At 30.1% G+C, this 18,458-nt stretch overlaps 6 protein-coding genes across 7 annotated transcripts; 5 read left to right on the plus strand and 1 right to left on the minus strand.

The window, feature by feature from the left end:
- On the plus strand, nucleotides 1–321 carry OCT59_013455 (uncharacterized protein; the record flags this gene model as incomplete). Its single annotated transcript, XM_066141529.1, has 1 exon — nucleotides 1–321. The coding sequence occupies one exon, from the start codon at nucleotides 1–3 to the stop codon at nucleotides 319–321; it is 321 nt and encodes a 106-aa protein (XP_066001660.1).
- Nucleotides 322–891: 570 nt separating this feature from the next.
- Nucleotides 892–3,534, plus strand: OCT59_013456 (uncharacterized protein; the record flags this gene model as incomplete). The annotated part of the gene is made up of 15 exons (XM_066141530.1): nucleotides 892–937; nucleotides 1,005–1,031; nucleotides 1,128–1,235; nucleotides 1,311–1,467; nucleotides 1,551–1,575; nucleotides 1,659–1,732; nucleotides 1,809–1,912; nucleotides 2,029–2,318; nucleotides 2,389–2,464; nucleotides 2,534–2,603; nucleotides 2,713–2,902; nucleotides 2,970–3,007; nucleotides 3,086–3,175; nucleotides 3,266–3,277; nucleotides 3,369–3,534. 15 exons carry the CDS (start codon nucleotides 892–894, stop codon nucleotides 3,532–3,534), a joined length of 1,473 nt encoding a protein of 490 aa, XP_066001661.1.
- A 3,348-nt stretch (nucleotides 3,535–6,882) lies between these two features.
- Nucleotides 6,883–8,595, plus strand: OCT59_013457 (uncharacterized protein; the record flags this gene model as incomplete). Its single annotated transcript, XM_066141531.1, has 7 exons — nucleotides 6,883–6,991; nucleotides 7,079–7,191; nucleotides 7,276–7,446; nucleotides 7,729–7,840; nucleotides 8,249–8,320; nucleotides 8,393–8,427; nucleotides 8,509–8,595. 7 exons carry the CDS (start codon nucleotides 6,883–6,885, stop codon nucleotides 8,593–8,595), a joined length of 699 nt encoding a protein of 232 aa, XP_066001662.1.
- A 1,215-nt stretch (nucleotides 8,596–9,810) lies between these two features.
- On the plus strand, nucleotides 9,811–10,275 carry OCT59_013458 (uncharacterized protein; the record flags this gene model as incomplete). Its single annotated transcript, XM_066141532.1, has 1 exon — nucleotides 9,811–10,275. One exon carries the CDS (start codon nucleotides 9,811–9,813, stop codon nucleotides 10,273–10,275), a length of 465 nt encoding a protein of 154 aa, XP_066001663.1.
- Nucleotides 10,276–14,577: 4,302 nt separating this feature from the next.
- OCT59_013459 (uncharacterized protein) lies at nucleotides 14,578–16,578 on the plus strand (the record flags this gene model as incomplete). The annotated part of the gene is made up of 5 exons (XM_025318984.2): nucleotides 14,578–14,804; nucleotides 14,906–15,065; nucleotides 15,130–15,944; nucleotides 16,033–16,048; nucleotides 16,205–16,578. The coding sequence occupies 5 exons, from the start codon at nucleotides 14,578–14,580 to the stop codon at nucleotides 16,382–16,384; spliced, it is 1,398 nt and encodes a 465-aa protein (XP_025174834.1). The 3' UTR covers nucleotides 16,385–16,578.
- Nucleotides 16,442–18,410, minus strand: OCT59_013460 (uncharacterized protein). Of its 2 annotated transcripts, XM_066141533.1 has the most exons (3): nucleotides 18,196–18,410; nucleotides 17,912–18,089; nucleotides 16,442–17,843 (listed from the first exon to the last, which is right to left on the minus strand). In XM_066141533.1, exon 3 carries the CDS (start codon nucleotides 17,750–17,752, stop codon nucleotides 16,646–16,648), a length of 1,107 nt encoding a protein of 368 aa, XP_066001664.1. In that variant the 5' UTR covers nucleotides 17,753–17,843; nucleotides 17,912–18,089; nucleotides 18,196–18,410; the 3' UTR covers nucleotides 16,442–16,645. The 2 variants fall into 2 exon arrangements, with proteins under 2 accessions (XP_066001664.1, XP_025174835.1); XM_025330514.2 differs by lacking the exon at nucleotides 18,196–18,410 and having other exon boundaries at nucleotides 17,912–18,171.
- Between the last annotated feature and the right edge of the window lie 48 nt (nucleotides 18,411–18,458).

Genomic DNA, 18,458 nt, shown 5'->3' on the forward strand with positions numbered 1-18,458 from the left:
ATGAGAAAATTACTTTTTCCAAAGTCTAGCAATTTAAAACATATGTTGGTCATGTGTTATCTGGCGGATTTGACTCGCTTGATGATCGGAATGTCGATCATTTTGGCTAAAATTAACGTTAATTTTGGCCAAAATGATCGACATTTCAAGGACACTGGCGCTGTTATAAGTGGAAGAAACCAACCAAATTTAGCGATTAAAGTACCGGGAAAAGGCGTTACGGCATTACCATTTATCAGTCGTCCCATGAAGATTATGATCAACCAGCAGATGAAATTTAATGAATACAAACTAAGACGTGCTACGACAGGAAAACTTTAATGTTATTTTTAAAGAATTCGTGAACAAAAATCGTAAGTTTCTCTCCAAGTGAATTTCAATCTGCTTTTTGTGTTTTTTGTAAAAGAAAAAAGTTTTACTCATTAATAATTCCAAACGATAATCAAAGCCGTTCATAATAACTTTAATTTAAAATTCGTAAAAGGAATGTTACAAATTATAAAAAAAGGATGCAAATAATGTAAAACCGGAGAAAATCTTTAACCGATTAGGATTTTCCGAAGTTTTGATGGAAGTCCTAATAAAGTTATTTATGATGTGAGATGCAGATCTGGAGAATAAATGTAGATTGTCCTATGATTTCTAAAAAACTATTAGTAAATTTTCTTGATAATGTGACTAATTCGGCAAGTTTCTTTCGCACGATAATATCAGGATCAACAATAGTACTAGGGGACTGACCACTAGTCCTAACCAAATTGCGATTATACAAGAAAGAGAAAAATTGTCCATTACCGTGAAGTATATAAAGCATGTAGTTTTTTTTCCTTATCCTCATTTTTTTTTTAAAAAAAAAAATCTCAACTATCCATAATAAAATTAACCGAAATAATGGGTAGCGTTTATGTATACGTATGTGGAGGGCTATCTGCTATTGGTAATGTATTTTGTAATTTGAATTTTTTTTTTTCGAGATTAATTTATTTAACACTATTTTGGTTTAGGGGGTCTACTTTTTGGATATGACATCGGTAAGTAATTTTTTTATTTATTTTTGTTTTTAAGAAAATAATATTGGCTTAATTTTTACATATTGAAATGTTGTTCTTTTTCCACATGTTAAATAGGTGTCATATCTGGAATTCTTACTATGCCTTATTTTCGTAAGGAATTCCCTTCTGGACCAGCAAAAGAAGGATCAATTGTGGCATCGCTTTTAGCAGGATGCTTTTTTGGTATGACAAATTAATAAGGTGCAGTAATTCTGCGGTATGTTCGATAAAAACTGATATTGATCTCGTGATTTATAGGCGCACTTGCGGCAGGATATTTGTCTGATAGAATTGGTAGAAAGTACTCAGTTCTTGTCGGATCTGTTGTATTTGTTGTCGGTGGTATTTTGCAAGCATCTTCTACGACATTTGCTCAAATGTATACGGGAAGAGTTATTGCTGGCCTTGCAGTTGGGTAAGTATATAAAGATCTCTACATAACTTAGAAATTATAATTTAATATTTTTACATTTTATATTTTATACGCTTTGATTTTAGTGAACTTTCTATGATCGTACCCTTGGTAAGTAGTAATTGAATTAATATTTTTTGTGCAGCTACATATTTATTCGTATAAATCAAAATAATGTTCTTATAAATTTAAAGTATCAATCCGAGATCAGCCCAAAAGAAATTCGTGGGCGTTTGGTATCTCTTCAACAGTGGTCGATTACTATAGGGTAATTTCATATATATTTTTATTTTTATGTAAATGTATTTCAACTTTTTTTTGAATTTAATTTTCTTTTTTTTTAGGATTGCAATTTCATTTTGGATCGATTATGCCACACTTCAAATCGATTCGCCTCAACAATGGAGAATTCCATTATGGATTCAAATTGTTCCAGCAATAATTCTTGGTTAGTAAATGATGATTTTTACATTCTTCTTTTGGTTCATTTATTTAATTATTTTAAGCGCATATTTGATGGCTGTCCTTCTTATCATTATGCTATGTATTTTTTTCATTTAAAAGTTATAGGAACATTTTTTCTCCCATTTTCACCACGTTGGTTAGTTGATCATGATCGGGATGAAGAAGCAATAACAGTATTGGCAAATTTACGATCCAAAGGAGATAGAAATGCAACAGTTGTACAAGAAGAATTTAGGGAAATTAAAGAAACTGTTATATTTGAGCGGGAAATTGCTGCAAAAAGTTATTGGGAATTGCTTAAAGTAGGACCTGAAAATATTCGTAGAAGAGTGTTGTTGGGAGTTTTTATTCAGGCTTTTCAACAGTTGACCGGAATTAATGCTATTATGGTAAGGATCAGCAGAAAAAAAAAATGGAAAAAATTTCGATAGCACAATTTAACTGTGAAATAATTTGTAGTACTACGCACCTCAAATTTTTAGTAATGCTGGACTTGCGGATAATTCATCCAGACTTCTTGCAACAGGAGTTAATGGTAAAGATTATAATTTAGAGATTATATTAATAATTTAAGACGCGATTTTACTTATATTTATTTTTACAGGTCTTGTCAATATGTTAGCAACAATTCCTGCAATAATTTGGATAGATCGTTTGGGACGTAAACCTACTCTGTAAATTATTATTATTATTATTATTATTTTTTTAAAAAAAAATTTTTATTCATTTTACACTTTGAAGTAACAAAGTAACTAAATATACGAATATATTTTTCTATTTAAGAATATCAGGAGGCTTATTAATGGGCTCATCAATGATAATTATAGGATCTATATTAGCCACACATGGAACAAAATATTTTGATGAATCGTTGGGAAAACATTTTGTATATTTAGACAACAAAGGAAGCTCCTATGCTGTTATTGTTTTTATATATGTTTTTGTGGCTAGTTTTGCTTATTCTTGGGGCCCGGTAAATATGCTAATTAATTAATTCTAAACCTAAATTGTGTAAATTATCTAACTATTATCATTCATAGACTGGATGGATTTATCCTGCTGAAATTTTTCCGTTACGGTATATTTGTTTATTTATTTACATTTATTTATTTATTATACGTTTGACTATTATATTGATAATGTCGTAAATTATTAGCATTCGAGGTAAAGCTATGTCAGTAACAACAGCTTGTAATTGGCTATTTAATTTTGTTATTGGACTAGTTGTGCCAATTTTATTGGATAGGTAAATATATATAGTATATTTTTTTATTCTCTTTATCTTATTTTTTACTAATAACCAACTTTATTTTTGTCATATTTATATATAAAATAGTATTATATGGGGGTAAGATTTCTACTAAATTTTTTTTTTTGTCGTATCATTTTAACTCTAACGATTTATAATATTAATTGTATTCATTTTCTCATTTATAAAGTACATATTTAATCTTTGGAATTTTTTGTGTATTAATGGCAGCTGCAATATACATATTTTATCCAGAAACAAAAGGTAAATCATTAGAGGAGATGGACAATTTATTTGGCAACGTGCAAAAATCAAAAAACTTGGAAAAAAATGAAGGGGAGCTTGAAGCAGCTTGAAGCAAACAAAAATGATCGTAGAGAAACGGCTAAACGTTAAAAGTTATTATTACTATTATTACTAACTTTTCTTATCATTTATTTTAATAATATGTATATTATTTATTGTGTACCATTGTTTATAATATGGTGATACTGTAATACGTTAGTGATGGTCAAATTATTTTTATATTAAAAAAAAATTGTCACATTGTATGTATTTTAATAAATTTTATAATTGTAGCTTTGACTTAAAAGTTCCAAGCTAAATTTGGGTAAAATTTTATTATTTCCCAATATAGTTTATTGCGGGATTTTGATGACAGTAAATTCGTCCAACGCTAACACTCAACGTAATCTCAGTATTGGATAGTCATTGTATCTTGAAAGTACTAATAAAATATTGATCCATCATTATTCGATTGAAAAGGCATAATTATACTTGTTATTACGTGAAAGACTAGTTATGCAAATCCAACTTATTCTTGTTACATAAATGCATCATCTTTGATTTTCCTTACATAATCATAGTGATTGTGCACACAATCTACATATTGTTGTATTAAAAGAGTATAATTGGTGTTTTGGTCATGTTATAAAGACTATGAAGAAATTACCGTCATACAGATTATTGAGAAATTAATTTTATGATAAAAGTACAATTAAATTAGTATTTTATTTATTGTTTTTTTATAAAAAAAAGAAGCATACTTGTTCGTATTGGTATAAATTATAATACGAACTAAGAAAGAAACTAATAACTGTTTTTTAGTATTATCGATAATCGAAGGTGCACAAGTTGTGATTATTAAGAAACTAATGGATGTATCGTGTAACGTATTTAATCTGAGGATCCGTGAACAGCAATAGAAACATTTCTGGTCCCAGGCAACAAAAAGAAGACACGTAATTTACTTGATCAGAACGGACGAGATCATATCTCCAGGAGTAACACTTAGTATCAAGAAGATGAAGAATTCAACACGCAAAAGTGTAGTCATTAACTGTTTGTGTTTTTTAGCTTAAATTTTTTACTATTCTTTTGCAGTTGGCCGTTGGGTCTATTTATATATTTATATTTCCTACTTTGTCAACTGTTCCTGTGGTTCGGGAGATAGTTCGTTCGTGGTTTAGAGGCTACCCTATAAAAAAAGAATGTCCGGAAATTGTAGCTAAAAACGTCCGGAAAATGTTTATTTGTCTGGAATATGTCCGGAATATTGCAATATTCCGGACGTTCGAAAATTTCCATTTTCCAGAAAATGTCCAGAAAATGTCTAGGAGGGTTCAGACCCAGCGTCCAGAAAGTGTCCGGAATATTGCAATGTTCCGGACGTTTTCCGAACACACGGACATTTTCCGGATGTTTTTAGCTACAATTTCCGGACATTTTTTTTTTTTACAGGGCTACGGTAATGGATTGGGCCATTGAGGGCCCTTGATTGCGATTGGTGATTTCAAGTCCGCTTTTGTATTTTTCCTTTCTTTTTGTAACCTTTCTTATCTCTTACAGGAATACTCTACTTATTAAACTCCCTGAAGGTTCATTCTGATAAGATAAAGAACCTGAAAAATACACTTTTATCAAGAAACTAGGGACAGCTTGATAAAAACTACTGTTCTAACGCTTTTTCTTTTTCTCAAAGAAGGTTGATCTTTAATTGTATTATAAATACTTAAAATTAAAAATTAATATTAGTATTTTTATAGTATTTTTATCCAAAATCTAAAGTAAGTAAACTATGTTAATAATAATACGATAATATTATGTTTCAATATGCATTAATCGATTCGGCCAAAAATATTCTTTTTTTTTAACCGTTTTTGTGGCACTGAACAATTATAAAAAAAAATCCTATAAAATAATTATACAGTATATATATTTTTGACGAAATTTAAAAATGACCTTCCTTTTTCGGGATACGGCAAAAATTGCCCACTAATTTTGCTCAAACAGAAATTTCTCCAGAAACTTCTGAATTTTTATCTAGACGGCGGAAATTTTGTCATTATAAAGTTCGCAACGAATATTCTAAAAAGAAACGAACAAGGTCGATGTTTATTTCGGTGACGATATAACAAAAACTTGTAGCGCACAATCACTACAATATGTTTATTTCGGTTAGATTTATGTAAATTTACGTTATCTAATTAAATTTGGATTTTGGACGTCATAACTTGAGGCTAAAATATCAGCAAATTGTTGCGCACAGTCGAACTTCAAAATTAAAATAGCGAAAATGAGTTTGTTTAAAAAGAAACGTTTATCCATGTACTCCTGCGCCTTATCATACACTACCGACTACCCGTGTCTATACATACAAAAACTGATGTTGATGATGGTCTAACGCAAGAAGCTGCCCAATGAATTGGATTATATGAGTTTAACGAATTATCAGGTCAAGGCAGCGTTAGCGTTTTTGCTGTATTATACAGACAAATTGTAATGCTCTAACATTTGTTTTGGTTATTGCAATGATAATTTCATTTGTATTTAAAGATTATGTAAAAGGAAGTCCGTATTTAAATATGCAAGCCGACTTATATGTATGTAACTTTTCCAATTAGTTAAAATTTAATAGGTGTCATCGTCTTTGTTATTGTAACAAACACGCTAGTTGGATGCATGCAAGAATATAGTGCTGAGAAAACCATGGAATCTTTACGTAGAATGGCTTCTCCGACCACAAGAGTAATTAGGGGCGATTCATTGATCTCCGTTTCAATTTATTTTATTTTATTTTATTTCTAGAAGAGGAGTGAATGTTATCTGTTACATTAACAACATGCGCAGCCTAGGCTACTAACAGCTATTCAGGTAAGTAGAACTACGTGTCTCATTCCACAAAGTAGAACCCCACCCTTCGATCTGAACTATACTAGAAGTAAAACTACGCTACAACTAGCACTAATTGATCTCCGTTTCAACCAGAGACATCGTAGTGTTTATGTATATTACGGACAAATCACATGATTTGATTTTTCGAGAAAATTTCTTATTAGGGTGATATTATTGTATTTGAGGAGGGTGATGTTATCGGTGCCTTTTGAAGTATTTAATTTGAAAGTGGACGAAGCACTATCAACCGAGAATCTGTTAAAGGTATTGTGTATACTGAGATGAAAATTGAAATCGGTAAAATTGCGAAATCATTGGCCTCTACCTCTGTTGTTAGTTGTTACATAAAGGATCATTTGGATTAGGATTTTGCTTTGGATTTGAATTAGGGAAACTCCCTTACAAAAAAAAGTATTATATTTATTATACAGATATTTCTTTTTAATAATTTATATGATTATACAAATAACAATGAATTGTGTGATGCGTTATGGAGTTTGGAATTTACGGGCGTGATCTATTTGATTTTTATGGATTTCACAGTGGGAATCGCACAATTAATATGTCTTGTTGATAGAGACGAGAAGTCTTCCCGGTTAAAATCCGAAGCAAGGAGTAGTGTGGTGGAAAGTAAAAATGGTGAATAACAAAGACAAAAAGGTTTATCAAATGTTGTTTAATCGATTAATAGATTAGGAATTCATGCTTATGAATTATTCGGATTAGCGATTATTTTAGCTATAATCGTATTTAGCGTAAATAAATGGAAAGTGAGCGATGAAGTTGCTATTTATGCCATTTCGCTCGTTATTCCCGAAGGACTTATTGCTGCGATAAGTGTTTAACTTGGATTAATTATGAAATAAACGAAAAGATCAAATAAAATGTCTTTAATATTTATGATTTATTATATTATATTTTAGATTACATTGACTATGGCTTTGGGTGTACGACAAATGGCTAAAAATTATGCTATTGTCCGTAAATTAAATGCTTTGGAAGCCTTAGGATCAGTTATGAATATTTGTTCTGACAAAACTGAAACACTACAACTGAAACTTGGCTTCCGGATGATGGTTCCTACAGAATTTCGGGTAAATGGGTTTAGTCCGAAGGAAATATTTATCGATGTGGAACAAATGAAATTGTTGAAGGTTAACTAGTAGCTCCGGACAACATGGGATTTGCTTTTACACACTTAGTTCAAGCTTCAGCACTTTGTAATATGATCGTCATTAAAAAGGGTAAAAGTGAATCCAATAATGAATGACATGCAATTGGAGATCCAACCGAGAGAATTATTTTTTAAGCCTTTGAAAGGAAAAAAGTTAATTTTCTTTACAAACTTTTTTTGGCAAATCACTTTTTTTTTATAGTCTGCTTTTCAAGTTTTCGCTCATAAAGCTGGATTTCCAAAACCGATCCCCACAGCAGAACCATTCAAATTTGAACTGGTTCATGAATATGCTTTTGACACTGGATTGAAGCGTATGCAAAGAAAAATCTACAGAGTCAGTATACAAAAATTCAACTTGGTGAAAATGATATCATGAAAAGTTTGAACTTGAATAATTATATAATGAATTAGAAAAGCTTGCAAACAAAGGATGGTAATTATCGAAAAGAATCATTTTGGGCAATTTTTATTTTTATTATTTTTTTATTAAGAAAATTGAAATGAAATTTTACTGTTACATAGTGTGTGTTATCATTGGCATATCGTCGAGTTATTAAACAGATGTTGAAATATTTATGACCCGAGTCCAAAGCTGCTATTCAAAAATGTTTTTGTGCTGGAATTGAAGTCCATATGTTAACTGGTATTTTATTTATTTTTTTCTTTAGTAAAATTAATTAATTAATTAACGTTTAGTTTATCATTATTAAATTGTTTAGCTGACCATCCTACTGCTGCTGCTGCTATTGCAAAAGAGTTATTAATGCTCCAAAAATTTATTTTATTGAGCGGTAAGTTGTAGTATTCAATTTTAATTTAATTTATTGAATAGTTCTTTATTAATTCTGCTTTTTTTAATAAAGGAAATGCTGCGGTCTCTCTTTCTATGATCGAGATGGTATATCAATTAATCCTATGCCACCCCTACAAATTCTTTTCCTAAATATGGTTTCAAGTTCGCCGCCAGCTATGGGATTAGGAATTGGCTGGACGTGCATCTAGTGACACTATGAATTATCCACCATGTTCAAAAGGTGGAATTTTCACATGGGAACCATCGCTATAGCTAAAAACTTACCTCCCAAGATATATTTATAGTTTTACAAAGATATATCCAGTAGGCCGGGTAGACTACGCAATCAAAAGCCTTGAAGACCTACTTTGCATCACTGAGGGGAAACCATGCAATATCAAGATTAGATATGCCGGGTAAGACTGTTCATCTTCTCAGTCCATTGGCTTTGAAATAAGAAGACTAAAGGGTGATGTATTTTATCCAGACAAATAAAAAGAAACGGACTGCGGATCAAGCATTTGGTAATGACTATTTTGATTACATGACCACAGGTACGGAGTGGCATTTTATCATATATACTCCAGATGGTATTTACTCCACGAGCGGTTAGTGAGTACCAGATTAATCTCACGAAATCTGCTGTCAAAGAAAATCCAGAATTACTTCGTAGTAATGTGAAAGGATAACCGGCATCATTGCTGGGTTGTTGAAGGATCGGGTTAGTGTAGATAGTTCCCCAGCTAGCATGAGGGCTAGAATTAAAAAAATATCATCAAAAAATAATATGTATCACTGGCAGAGTCCCGAATCTTTGTAATATTTTTTTGCGTGTCATGTCTCCGGGCATGTTACTATCATATTAATAAAACGATATTCGAATATAGATGCAAAGCGCCTTCGTCTATTTTTGGCAAACATTATTTCGCATGATGTGGTTATGGGGATGTGTATGCTAATCTTTTGGCCATTTGCAAGGGGGATTTACAAAATGACGAAGATTCATAGTGTAATCGGCACCAAGACGCAAGCGTAAATCGGCATCTGCATATCAGATACTGTATGTAGAGTGATAGTATTTAGTTAGGTTACTATCGAGATATTTCCTAATAACCAAAACGGCTTTAACCTGAATTTCATATGAGATTTCATTCAAACGGAATCAATAATATTGAATTCATCTATTCGATCTGCGAACTAAAACGATTATGCATATCTTCTTTTAAATTAACTTCAATCAAAAAGGATTTTATGGAGACCAAAGAATTTTTCCCCTTATAAAAAGTAATTTTGAAGTCATTAATAGTTACTTATTTCTAACAATTATTCTTTATAAAAGAGACTCAATTGCAAAGAAAGTGCTTATTTTTTTCATACAAACTAGTTCCTGAAAATCAGGTATCAGATTGAACTTCACATTTTTCTAAATCTTGGCGAATTTTGGCTAAAATTAAATCTAAAATTTCTTATTTCAAGTCTCAAAAAATCATGAACCGAAATTTTATTTTTGTATTTATTTTATTGACTACACTTTCTATAGTCAATTCTATTCCATTTAATAAAAGAAAAGCTGATTTTTACCCATGTCGTCAAGTAATCAACCCATTACCCGGAGTCGATGTAACAATTTCGCCTGACCCTCCAGTTGCCAAGACCCCCGAACATTTTACTGTTTCAGGAACATTGAAGCATGATATTACCGCAGATAAAACCTTGCTAAACATCGATTTTTTTGATGGTTTGAGATTTGTTTCCATGATAACCCCCTACAATAAGAAATTTACTGAATCAGTTAAAGCTGGAACCAAATTTTCTATAGATGTAGATAATGTTCCAACACCAACTGAATTACCTTCATTCTATGCTATTTTTGTTACTGTTGGAGAAAAACTCGATAAAGATGGTAACTTGAAAGATGAATTTGGCTGCTCACTTGCCGAATTTTCTGCATAGTTTATCTATTCAATTGCTGAGTTTATATTCTATTTCTAAGCGTTCATACTTCATATTTCGCTACATAGTAGACATCAATATTATGTTCATTTTTTTTTTAGTAATATTAACTACAAAATAACATATAATATAATATATTTATATTAAATTTATTCTATTTTATTTTATTCTTGATAAGTAGTTTTTAATGTATGATGTATTTTCCTTATTTGTAATTCTAATTATAATATTAAATCTTTTTTAATGTGAAATCATATCGGCACGAAAAAAAATTTTCATCAAAGCAAACAATTTCCGTTATTTAACTAATTTAACTGTATGCGAAGAAGCTTAAATTACTCTATGCATCGTAAAATTATAAAGGATATTTTTAAATCTTTTATTATTAAAAAAATGAACTTTTTACTCAGACTACCCAAGCCGTATTATTATTTCCTTGTTTAAAAAAACCGACAGCAGTTTGAAAGAAGCGTTGACGAAAGAATTATTGAAGCTCTGGCGAGACATTACGTGATTCAGATATAATTTTTTTCGGAACATTCACAAGAAAACGATTTCTAAGCCTGCCGACTGATGCCTTATTTTTTTCGTACAGATTTCCGAAGACCTTATTAGCATCATGGAAGTGCTAACAAAATAAATCCTCATCGAGGCTTTACTAAGGTTATGATGCTACTTTATTTCTGGTATTGCTTGCATCACTTGTCTTATATAGCTGACAATTTTTATTTTATTTCTATCGATGATTGAAACAAATGAAAGTTAATGTTAGGATATTGTGTTAGTACTTAGTATAGATAGCTTAGATGAAGGAAACACCCGCAGACATTAGCATAGAAACTTTATTTCACTTTATAAAACAAGTTTATGCGAATCTTGTAATTTATTTTTTACATCAATAAATCAGTAATTCCGATGAAGATATTACCCCGTTTTTTTATTTATGCTAACGAACTTTTGAATTATTCCATCTTTTATAAAAAAATTATTGTCGAACATGCAATCCATTGATTCATTGAGAGAATTAAATGCCAAGCTCTTAACTGAGATTGCCGAGCTTAGGAAGGAGAATGCTAAGATTTCTGAACTTGAAAAGGAGAATGCTGAGCTTAAGGATAAGAATGCTAGCTGGGATCCCTGATCTTAAGACCGGGATTGGCGAGCTTTTAAGACAGGCTGTGGATCCCTTTTCGGGTCTGGTACGAAATCCCGAACTCTAATGCTGGTCAAACACATCACGTGACCCCACATAATTCTGCATAACGCGGGCCATTTGTCGGGATTTCGTGATTTGGGATTTTGTACGGATCCCATTTTTTTTCAGGGTGCCCGATTAGTAACTAAAAAATGGCCAATCATGCAGGGTAAGGTTACCAATAGGTATCAATAGGGTAGTGATTATTGATATGGTTTATTATGGAATTGTTAGTCTTTAGAAAATTTCGTAATTTTCGTTATTGTAATTTATGCTGTAGGTAATGGCAAGGGTTTGGGCAAAACTGTAATTCTTCACCATTTGGACCTGAATGTGCCCCAAATGATAATACATGTGATTCAGCAGCATTAGAAATTGCATGTAATCAAATTTAACGTGCCAGAGCTACCACATTCGCTACAATTACCTAATTCTTTTTAAGAGAAATTTTTAATTTTTCTTTTGAATTTAATCTAATAATAGAAAGGAAAACAAAGGAAAAGTGTTCAAGCAATTAGGTATTGGATATGAATGGGGTTAATAGTTGGAGCTGAGATTGTCGACATAAAAAATCAAAATAAAAATCTTTTGTAATTTTTTTTAAAAGTTTTATTGAAGTAGTGTTCAGATTACGTTGTGTCGTTTGCGTTTGCAGTGTTGTCTGTAATTTTTTTGTGATGCTGAGAGGAGCATCCTTACCTTAGAGACTTAGACCATGTTCCATATTCTTATCCTGGTTCAGTGAATTTAATTGGAAATATTTTTCGTGGAACTTTTTACAAATTACAATATCAACAAATATTTATTGCTTAATGGATACACTTTTAAAGTTATTACTAGGAAACAGGAACCGTTATACAGTCCGAAGTGCCGTTTCTGATTCCTGAAGTCCGTTTACTTAGAAATGTATCAAGAGCGTAACTTTTGTAAAATATGCATCAATAACGTAACTTTTGCATCACCTTTCGTATTCAACAGTATATCTGTTAAACTCAACCAAATACAATAACTAATAATATATTTCAAAAATATAAAATTCTATTTAAAAAGACAAATGTAGTATTAAACTACAATACACACTAATGATGAATTTTTTTTAAATGTACATGATTATGAGAAATATTGCAAAGAAATTATAAAAGTGTATATATATACAGTATACTGTATATAAGAAAAATATAAATTAGACACACCTACTTTCTATTATTAGGTCATCAAATTTTGACTAGTCTAAGATAAGCATCGGACGTTTTATATACGTGATTTCATAAAGAGCGATAGTTCGGAAATGAATAATTTGTGTGGCAGGGCGATTCGACTTCGGTGACAATAAAGTTTAGTTTCACCATTTTCGTTTTTGCGAAATTTTGTAGCTAAAGTTTTTTGTAACAGTCTTGTCTTTTAATCTTTATAATCTTTATCTTAAAATAAAAATAAATAACAAAAAGAATTTGTCATAATGATTTTCCCGAATGAGTCAAGCACGATGACACTGGATGTGCAAGTGTTAAAAAGGTTGAATTTCAGAAGATAACGGGTCGCTGTGTTCATCTAGTAAGAGCTTTAATTTTCGTCGAAATGTTTCGAGGATGTGTTGAGATGTTTAAATGATAATTGTTCTCAGGGGTTCCAGGCTTGGAATGTAGTTTGGAATACCTTGAAGAATTTTACCGGTAGGGGAAGACTTTTGATTTGTAACAAAAAATTTGATAACTTGATGTGAATTAATCAAAATCTGTATGAAATCCCAATCTATGTCGTCATTTTTAATGATGTGAGGTAAAGGTGAAGTCTGTGATTATTAAAAAAAGAGGCAAAAGTTTTTGTTTGAGTCGGAATATTAGCCTATTTTTATTACGATACTTAGCCTAGAGGGCCGTTGGTGTAACTATATCGTTGTCTTAGTCGGTATAAGATATTAAATAAGTTTCCATATTAAAGCGCGAATGTTAATTAGTCTCGTGATTAAAGTATTGAAAATTTATCTTAGACTCCGGGTTTAAGTTATTATCCTCGGCCTCGTGTAGAAATGATTTTTTTTACTGGATGATAACCTAAACCCTGGGTCGTACAATTTGCGGTGTCAGTGAAAATCTTTGTGGATGCAATCTGAAGCCCATTATACATTCAGGTGTGCCAACTACCAAGGTTACGACTTACGAATGATCCGTTTATGTAAAAAATAAATCGTGAAAATTAAAAATTATTTTTATTGATTTTTTTTTTATGAAAGGGTCATATTTAAAACTATCTTCGAATTTAAGTATTATAATATCGGAAGAAAGTTATTAGTCAATAAAGTTAAATTAGCTGTTAGTAGATAAAAGAAACTTTTAAAATAACGAACGATTAAATTACGTGGTTTTAACAGGGAAAACTTTATGGAATAATACAAATGAAAGATGACTTTAAATATAATTAAGTAAAAATAAATAATGAATAAAATAAATGAATAATAAGAAATAATAAAGAAAATTAAATATTTTCTGCCTTGCCTCAACCGGAGACCTGCAATATATCCGAAGCAGGGACGATGAATGATAAAATGCCTGTGACAAAGGTAATTCTGTGAAATTTCCGCAATTTGGCCGGAATTACACAAATCAGGCGGCATTATGATCGCCAAATTAACGTCAACCGGCATTATGATAATTGCACCAAAGACCCGTAAAATTTTTTTATCTATCCAAAAAATTTGAATGATTTCGATTTTGGTAAGAATTAAAACTTCAAGTCAGTGATTCTAACTGGAATTAAGATAATCATGTGTTCATTTCTCAAATCAAAATCAGAATGCCTGTGGTAATTCTTTAATCACGTGATTATATTTTTCTTGATGTGATGTGCCGTAAAAATCTTTCGATTTCTTTTGAAAAATTGCTTTTTGAAATTTATCAGGCCAAAAATTTTTTAAAAAAATCATTTTATGACCCTATTTTGTGATTTACTCGAAAATTTAAATCTATTGTCCTTTTGATTTGATTGTAAATCACTTATTAGGTCAGTTTGTTTGGATCTTACGCCCAGATAAGTTACACAACATGAACCATGAAATATCAAATTTTGTATAAATTGGTTGTTCCCTTCCCTTAATTCTGTTTTCAAAAATGAAGTCGATAAAATTATCACGTAAAACATTATCATTTATATCAGCATTGCTAATATCATCATTATGCGGTACACAATATGCATTTTCAGTTTACAGTACGTCAGTTGCTGAAAGATTAGGATTTAGTTCAGTACAAATTAATACAATTGGGAGTTCGGCGAATTATGGATTATTTTTCTTTGGTCCATTTTTTGGTTATATTGTTGATACTTATCCATCGAGGATGTAAGTTATTAAGTTATTCAAAAAATATTTTTTTTTTTTAGTTATGTAATGATAAATATGATAAATTTAAATTTAAACTAATTAGTGAGAGATATTGATAGAATTCCTATGTTGGCGTCTATTACTATATTTACTGGATATTTTTGTCTTGCAATGACTTATCAGGGATATTTTCCGAATTCATTTTTATTATGTGTGTTTTATCTTTTGCTCACTGGAATTGCTTCTTGTGCAGCACACCTTTCGAGTATGGGTACTATTGTAAGTAATTTATACCTAATTAAGTTATTCTATCACTTTAAATTAAACATTTATTTGATTTTAGTCTGCGAATATAAAATCGTATCGTGGAATAGCATTTGGTGCATCAATGGCTTTATTCGGTTTAACAGCATTTATATTTTCTCAAATTAATTCATTATTTTTCAGGGGAGATACATATCATTTCTTATTATTTACAGCAATCACGACGGGAGTATTTATTTTTATTGGAAGTATATTTTTAGTTAGAGTGCCACAAGAAGAAAGTCATGAAGAAATAATATCACCAAGTGAAGAAAACTCATCAACATCATCAGCCTCTCTTAATAATGAAGAACGAACTCCTTTATTATCTAGGCATGAGGAATCTGATGTTAGAGGACGGGAATTATTTCAAAATATTGACGCAATGATACTTGGTTTAACATTGTTATTGATCGGGGGTGTAGGATTAATGTATATGAATAATGTTGGTGCAATAGTTAAATCGCTTTATCTATCTACTTCAACACATCCATTATTAATTGATGAAGAGTATTTCTCATCATCACTTCCTTCTGATCATGATTTAAATAAAATTCAGGAGTATCAAAATTTTCACGTTACGTTATTATCACTATTTTCATGTTCTGGCCGAATTAGTGTAGGATTAATGTCAGATTTATCCAAAAATATGTATAATGTAAGAAGATTATGGTTTTTATTAGCCGCTAGTTTATACATTTTAATTGGACAAATTTTGGCGGGGTTTATGATTAAAGACTTGAATCATTTGTGGATTAGCAGTACTTTTATTGGTTTTGGATACGGTCATTTATTCGGCATTTCTCCCACCATCACTAATGAATGGTTTGGTAAAATACAATTTGTTTTAAATTGGTACGTGTTTATATTGATATTAATGTAAAGTTTATTTTGTATATTGTGAATACTTTATTTATTTTTTATTTGCCTTATTACATTTTAGGGGCATCATGGCTTGTGTAAGTATTAAATAAAGAGGGGATGCGATTTTCACGGTATTTTTATAACCCGTGAAATCGGTCTCGTTAATAATTTTATTTTTTTTATTTTTATTTTTATTTTTTTTAAAAAAAAACTAATTTTATTTAATTTAATTTATTTTATGCTAACATAAGTTTATATCGTTCGGAGGACAGCTATTTAATTTATTTTTCGGATATAATTTTGATAAGCATAAAAATGACTGTTCAGGTTTAAGTTGTTATAATACTGCTTTTTATGTTAGCACAATCGGTAGTATGATTAGTTTATGCGTCGTTTCTACTTTACTATTTAAAAGAAGAAATCAAATTTAATTAAGGAGGTGATAGATTATATTTGATCTGATATTATTTAGGTTAAGGAACTTTTTGTTTTTTAATTTAAATTTTTTTTTATTTAGTTAGTATCGTATATATATACTATGATTATGTATATTTGAAAGACTTAATATTAAAATGTATTTGTTACAAATTATAATAATAAGAGATAAGATATAATCATGATTAATAAATGTTTAATTACTACTTATTTGAATTAAGATGTAACTACGGTTCGATATACTGATGAACTTAAAATTATTGATTAATATATAATAAATTATTACAATTATAGCCATTAACATGAAATACTTCATATTCATCTATATCGAATTGACCTGTATTGTCTCTTATTCGTGTCTCATAATTCTTCTTAACACATTTCCCTTCGTTTTGATCAAAACATAATAGAGCTAAATCAGCATTTTTACCACCAAAATTTGGGCCAACATCTTCACCATTAAAATGAGCACACTCCCCACTTTTAACTTTACTAAAAACGGAATTTTCCAAATTCTTTCTATCCAATGAAAAAATAAAACTTCTCCTGTCAGGACTATCACGACGATAACTATCATCCGTACAATCACCACCTTCAGAATACCAACTATATGGATTGAACCCTCCAATAATTTCATTTGTCTTTTTAACACGAGCAATAGTAAGAGTAGGTCCTTTTCCATCACAGAGATTATGAAAAGTTGATGTTGTGTAACCATCTCTACTACCACGAACAAGTAAAGTGAATTTATAAAAAAATATATCAAGTCGTTTAGAAATACTAGCATATACACTTGGATTTTCTAATATCTTAATTAAATTAGCAAGTAAAAATGCTTGTTCTGAATTAATTATTAAAGAATCAATATCTGTTCTACATTTTGAGATAATACTATCATCAAAAGAATAATATTCAAGAATTTCAATATAAAAATCACTATTTAAAATCTGTTTGTAAGGTTTAACTTTTTGAGAGAATTCATGAGGAGCAATATCTTTAAATTTGATATGTGATATAAATGGTTGAATTAAATCTTTTAAAGTAGAAATATTATCAGAAGTACAAATAGAAATTTCAGATGGTAATTGTTTAATTTGTGCAAATGCCCATTCTATAAGTTTATTCCATACTTCAATCGGTTTGAAAGGATAAATACTAACAAGGTCAAGGAAAATTTCTCGGTTAATGGTCGTAAAATCATTTGCTTTAAGCATGATCGTAGGATCTTCTTGAAGAGTATTTTTATAAAATTGTAATAAATTTGTAAAATGATCGAATTTGTTTACGGCATGTGTAATAGTAACAAAATTTTTTTTTAATAATTCTTTGTCGTTAAGAAGTTTTGCCTCAATAGCTGAACACATATCGTTAAGACATAAGTCATCAGCTGCGATTAAAAGGGCAATATTTGTTTTAACATCACTCGTAAAGTCGATAATATCGCTATATATATATCTAAATTTTTTAAAAATTTAATTAGTTACAATGCTTTTTTATCACATATTCTATAATAATAAACTTACTTAAAAATTATATGAAAAATTTCAACGGAAATATTTTCTTTTTGATATTTAAGAATGTTATTCTCTTTTTTTATTTTATCGCTAGATAATATATCCTTAAAATAATTTGAACGGTTTTTTAAGATTACTGAATGTAAACGAAAAATTGCAGTGTTTGGTTTTTCTCCAATTGTAATTTCTAAATCACAAAAAGCACCGGCGTCAACAATTTTTATTGATGAATCCGACATGTTCATAAGGTGAAAGGGGAGAGAAATAAACAATAATTTGAAGTTTAACCTAACCTTCTTATATATATTTTTTTTCTTAATTTCCAAATCAAATATTCATAACTAAATTAGTAAAGTTCAAATCATTATTTTTTCATTATGGTTTCCTTAAAAATCAATTAAATTAACTAAATTCGTATTTGTATTTCTCTCCCTGAATTCTTCGAAATACTTTGACTAATCAAAGTTGCATATCCGAAAAAAATCAAAGTGTTAATCTTGACTAAATTATATTGTTTTTTTTGTACAGCGTTGGCGTTTTTGTTTTGCAAACTAAA

This window comes from Rhizophagus irregularis, chromosome 21 (genome assembly GCF_026210795.1).
Source record: "Rhizophagus irregularis chromosome 21, complete sequence".
Classification (NCBI taxonomy): Eukaryota; Fungi; Glomeromycota; class Glomeromycetes; order Glomerales; family Glomeraceae; genus Rhizophagus; species Rhizophagus irregularis.

Coding starts and splice junctions, on each gene's coding strand:
- OCT59_013460 (XM_025330514.2), bottom strand. CDS start 18,147: ATGAACATGTCGGATTCATCAATAAAAATTGTTGACGCCGGTGCTTTT. Junction 17,844..17,911: donor ATTTTTCATATAATTTTTAA/GTAAGTTTATTA, acceptor TAAAAAATTTAG/ATATATATATAGCGATATTA.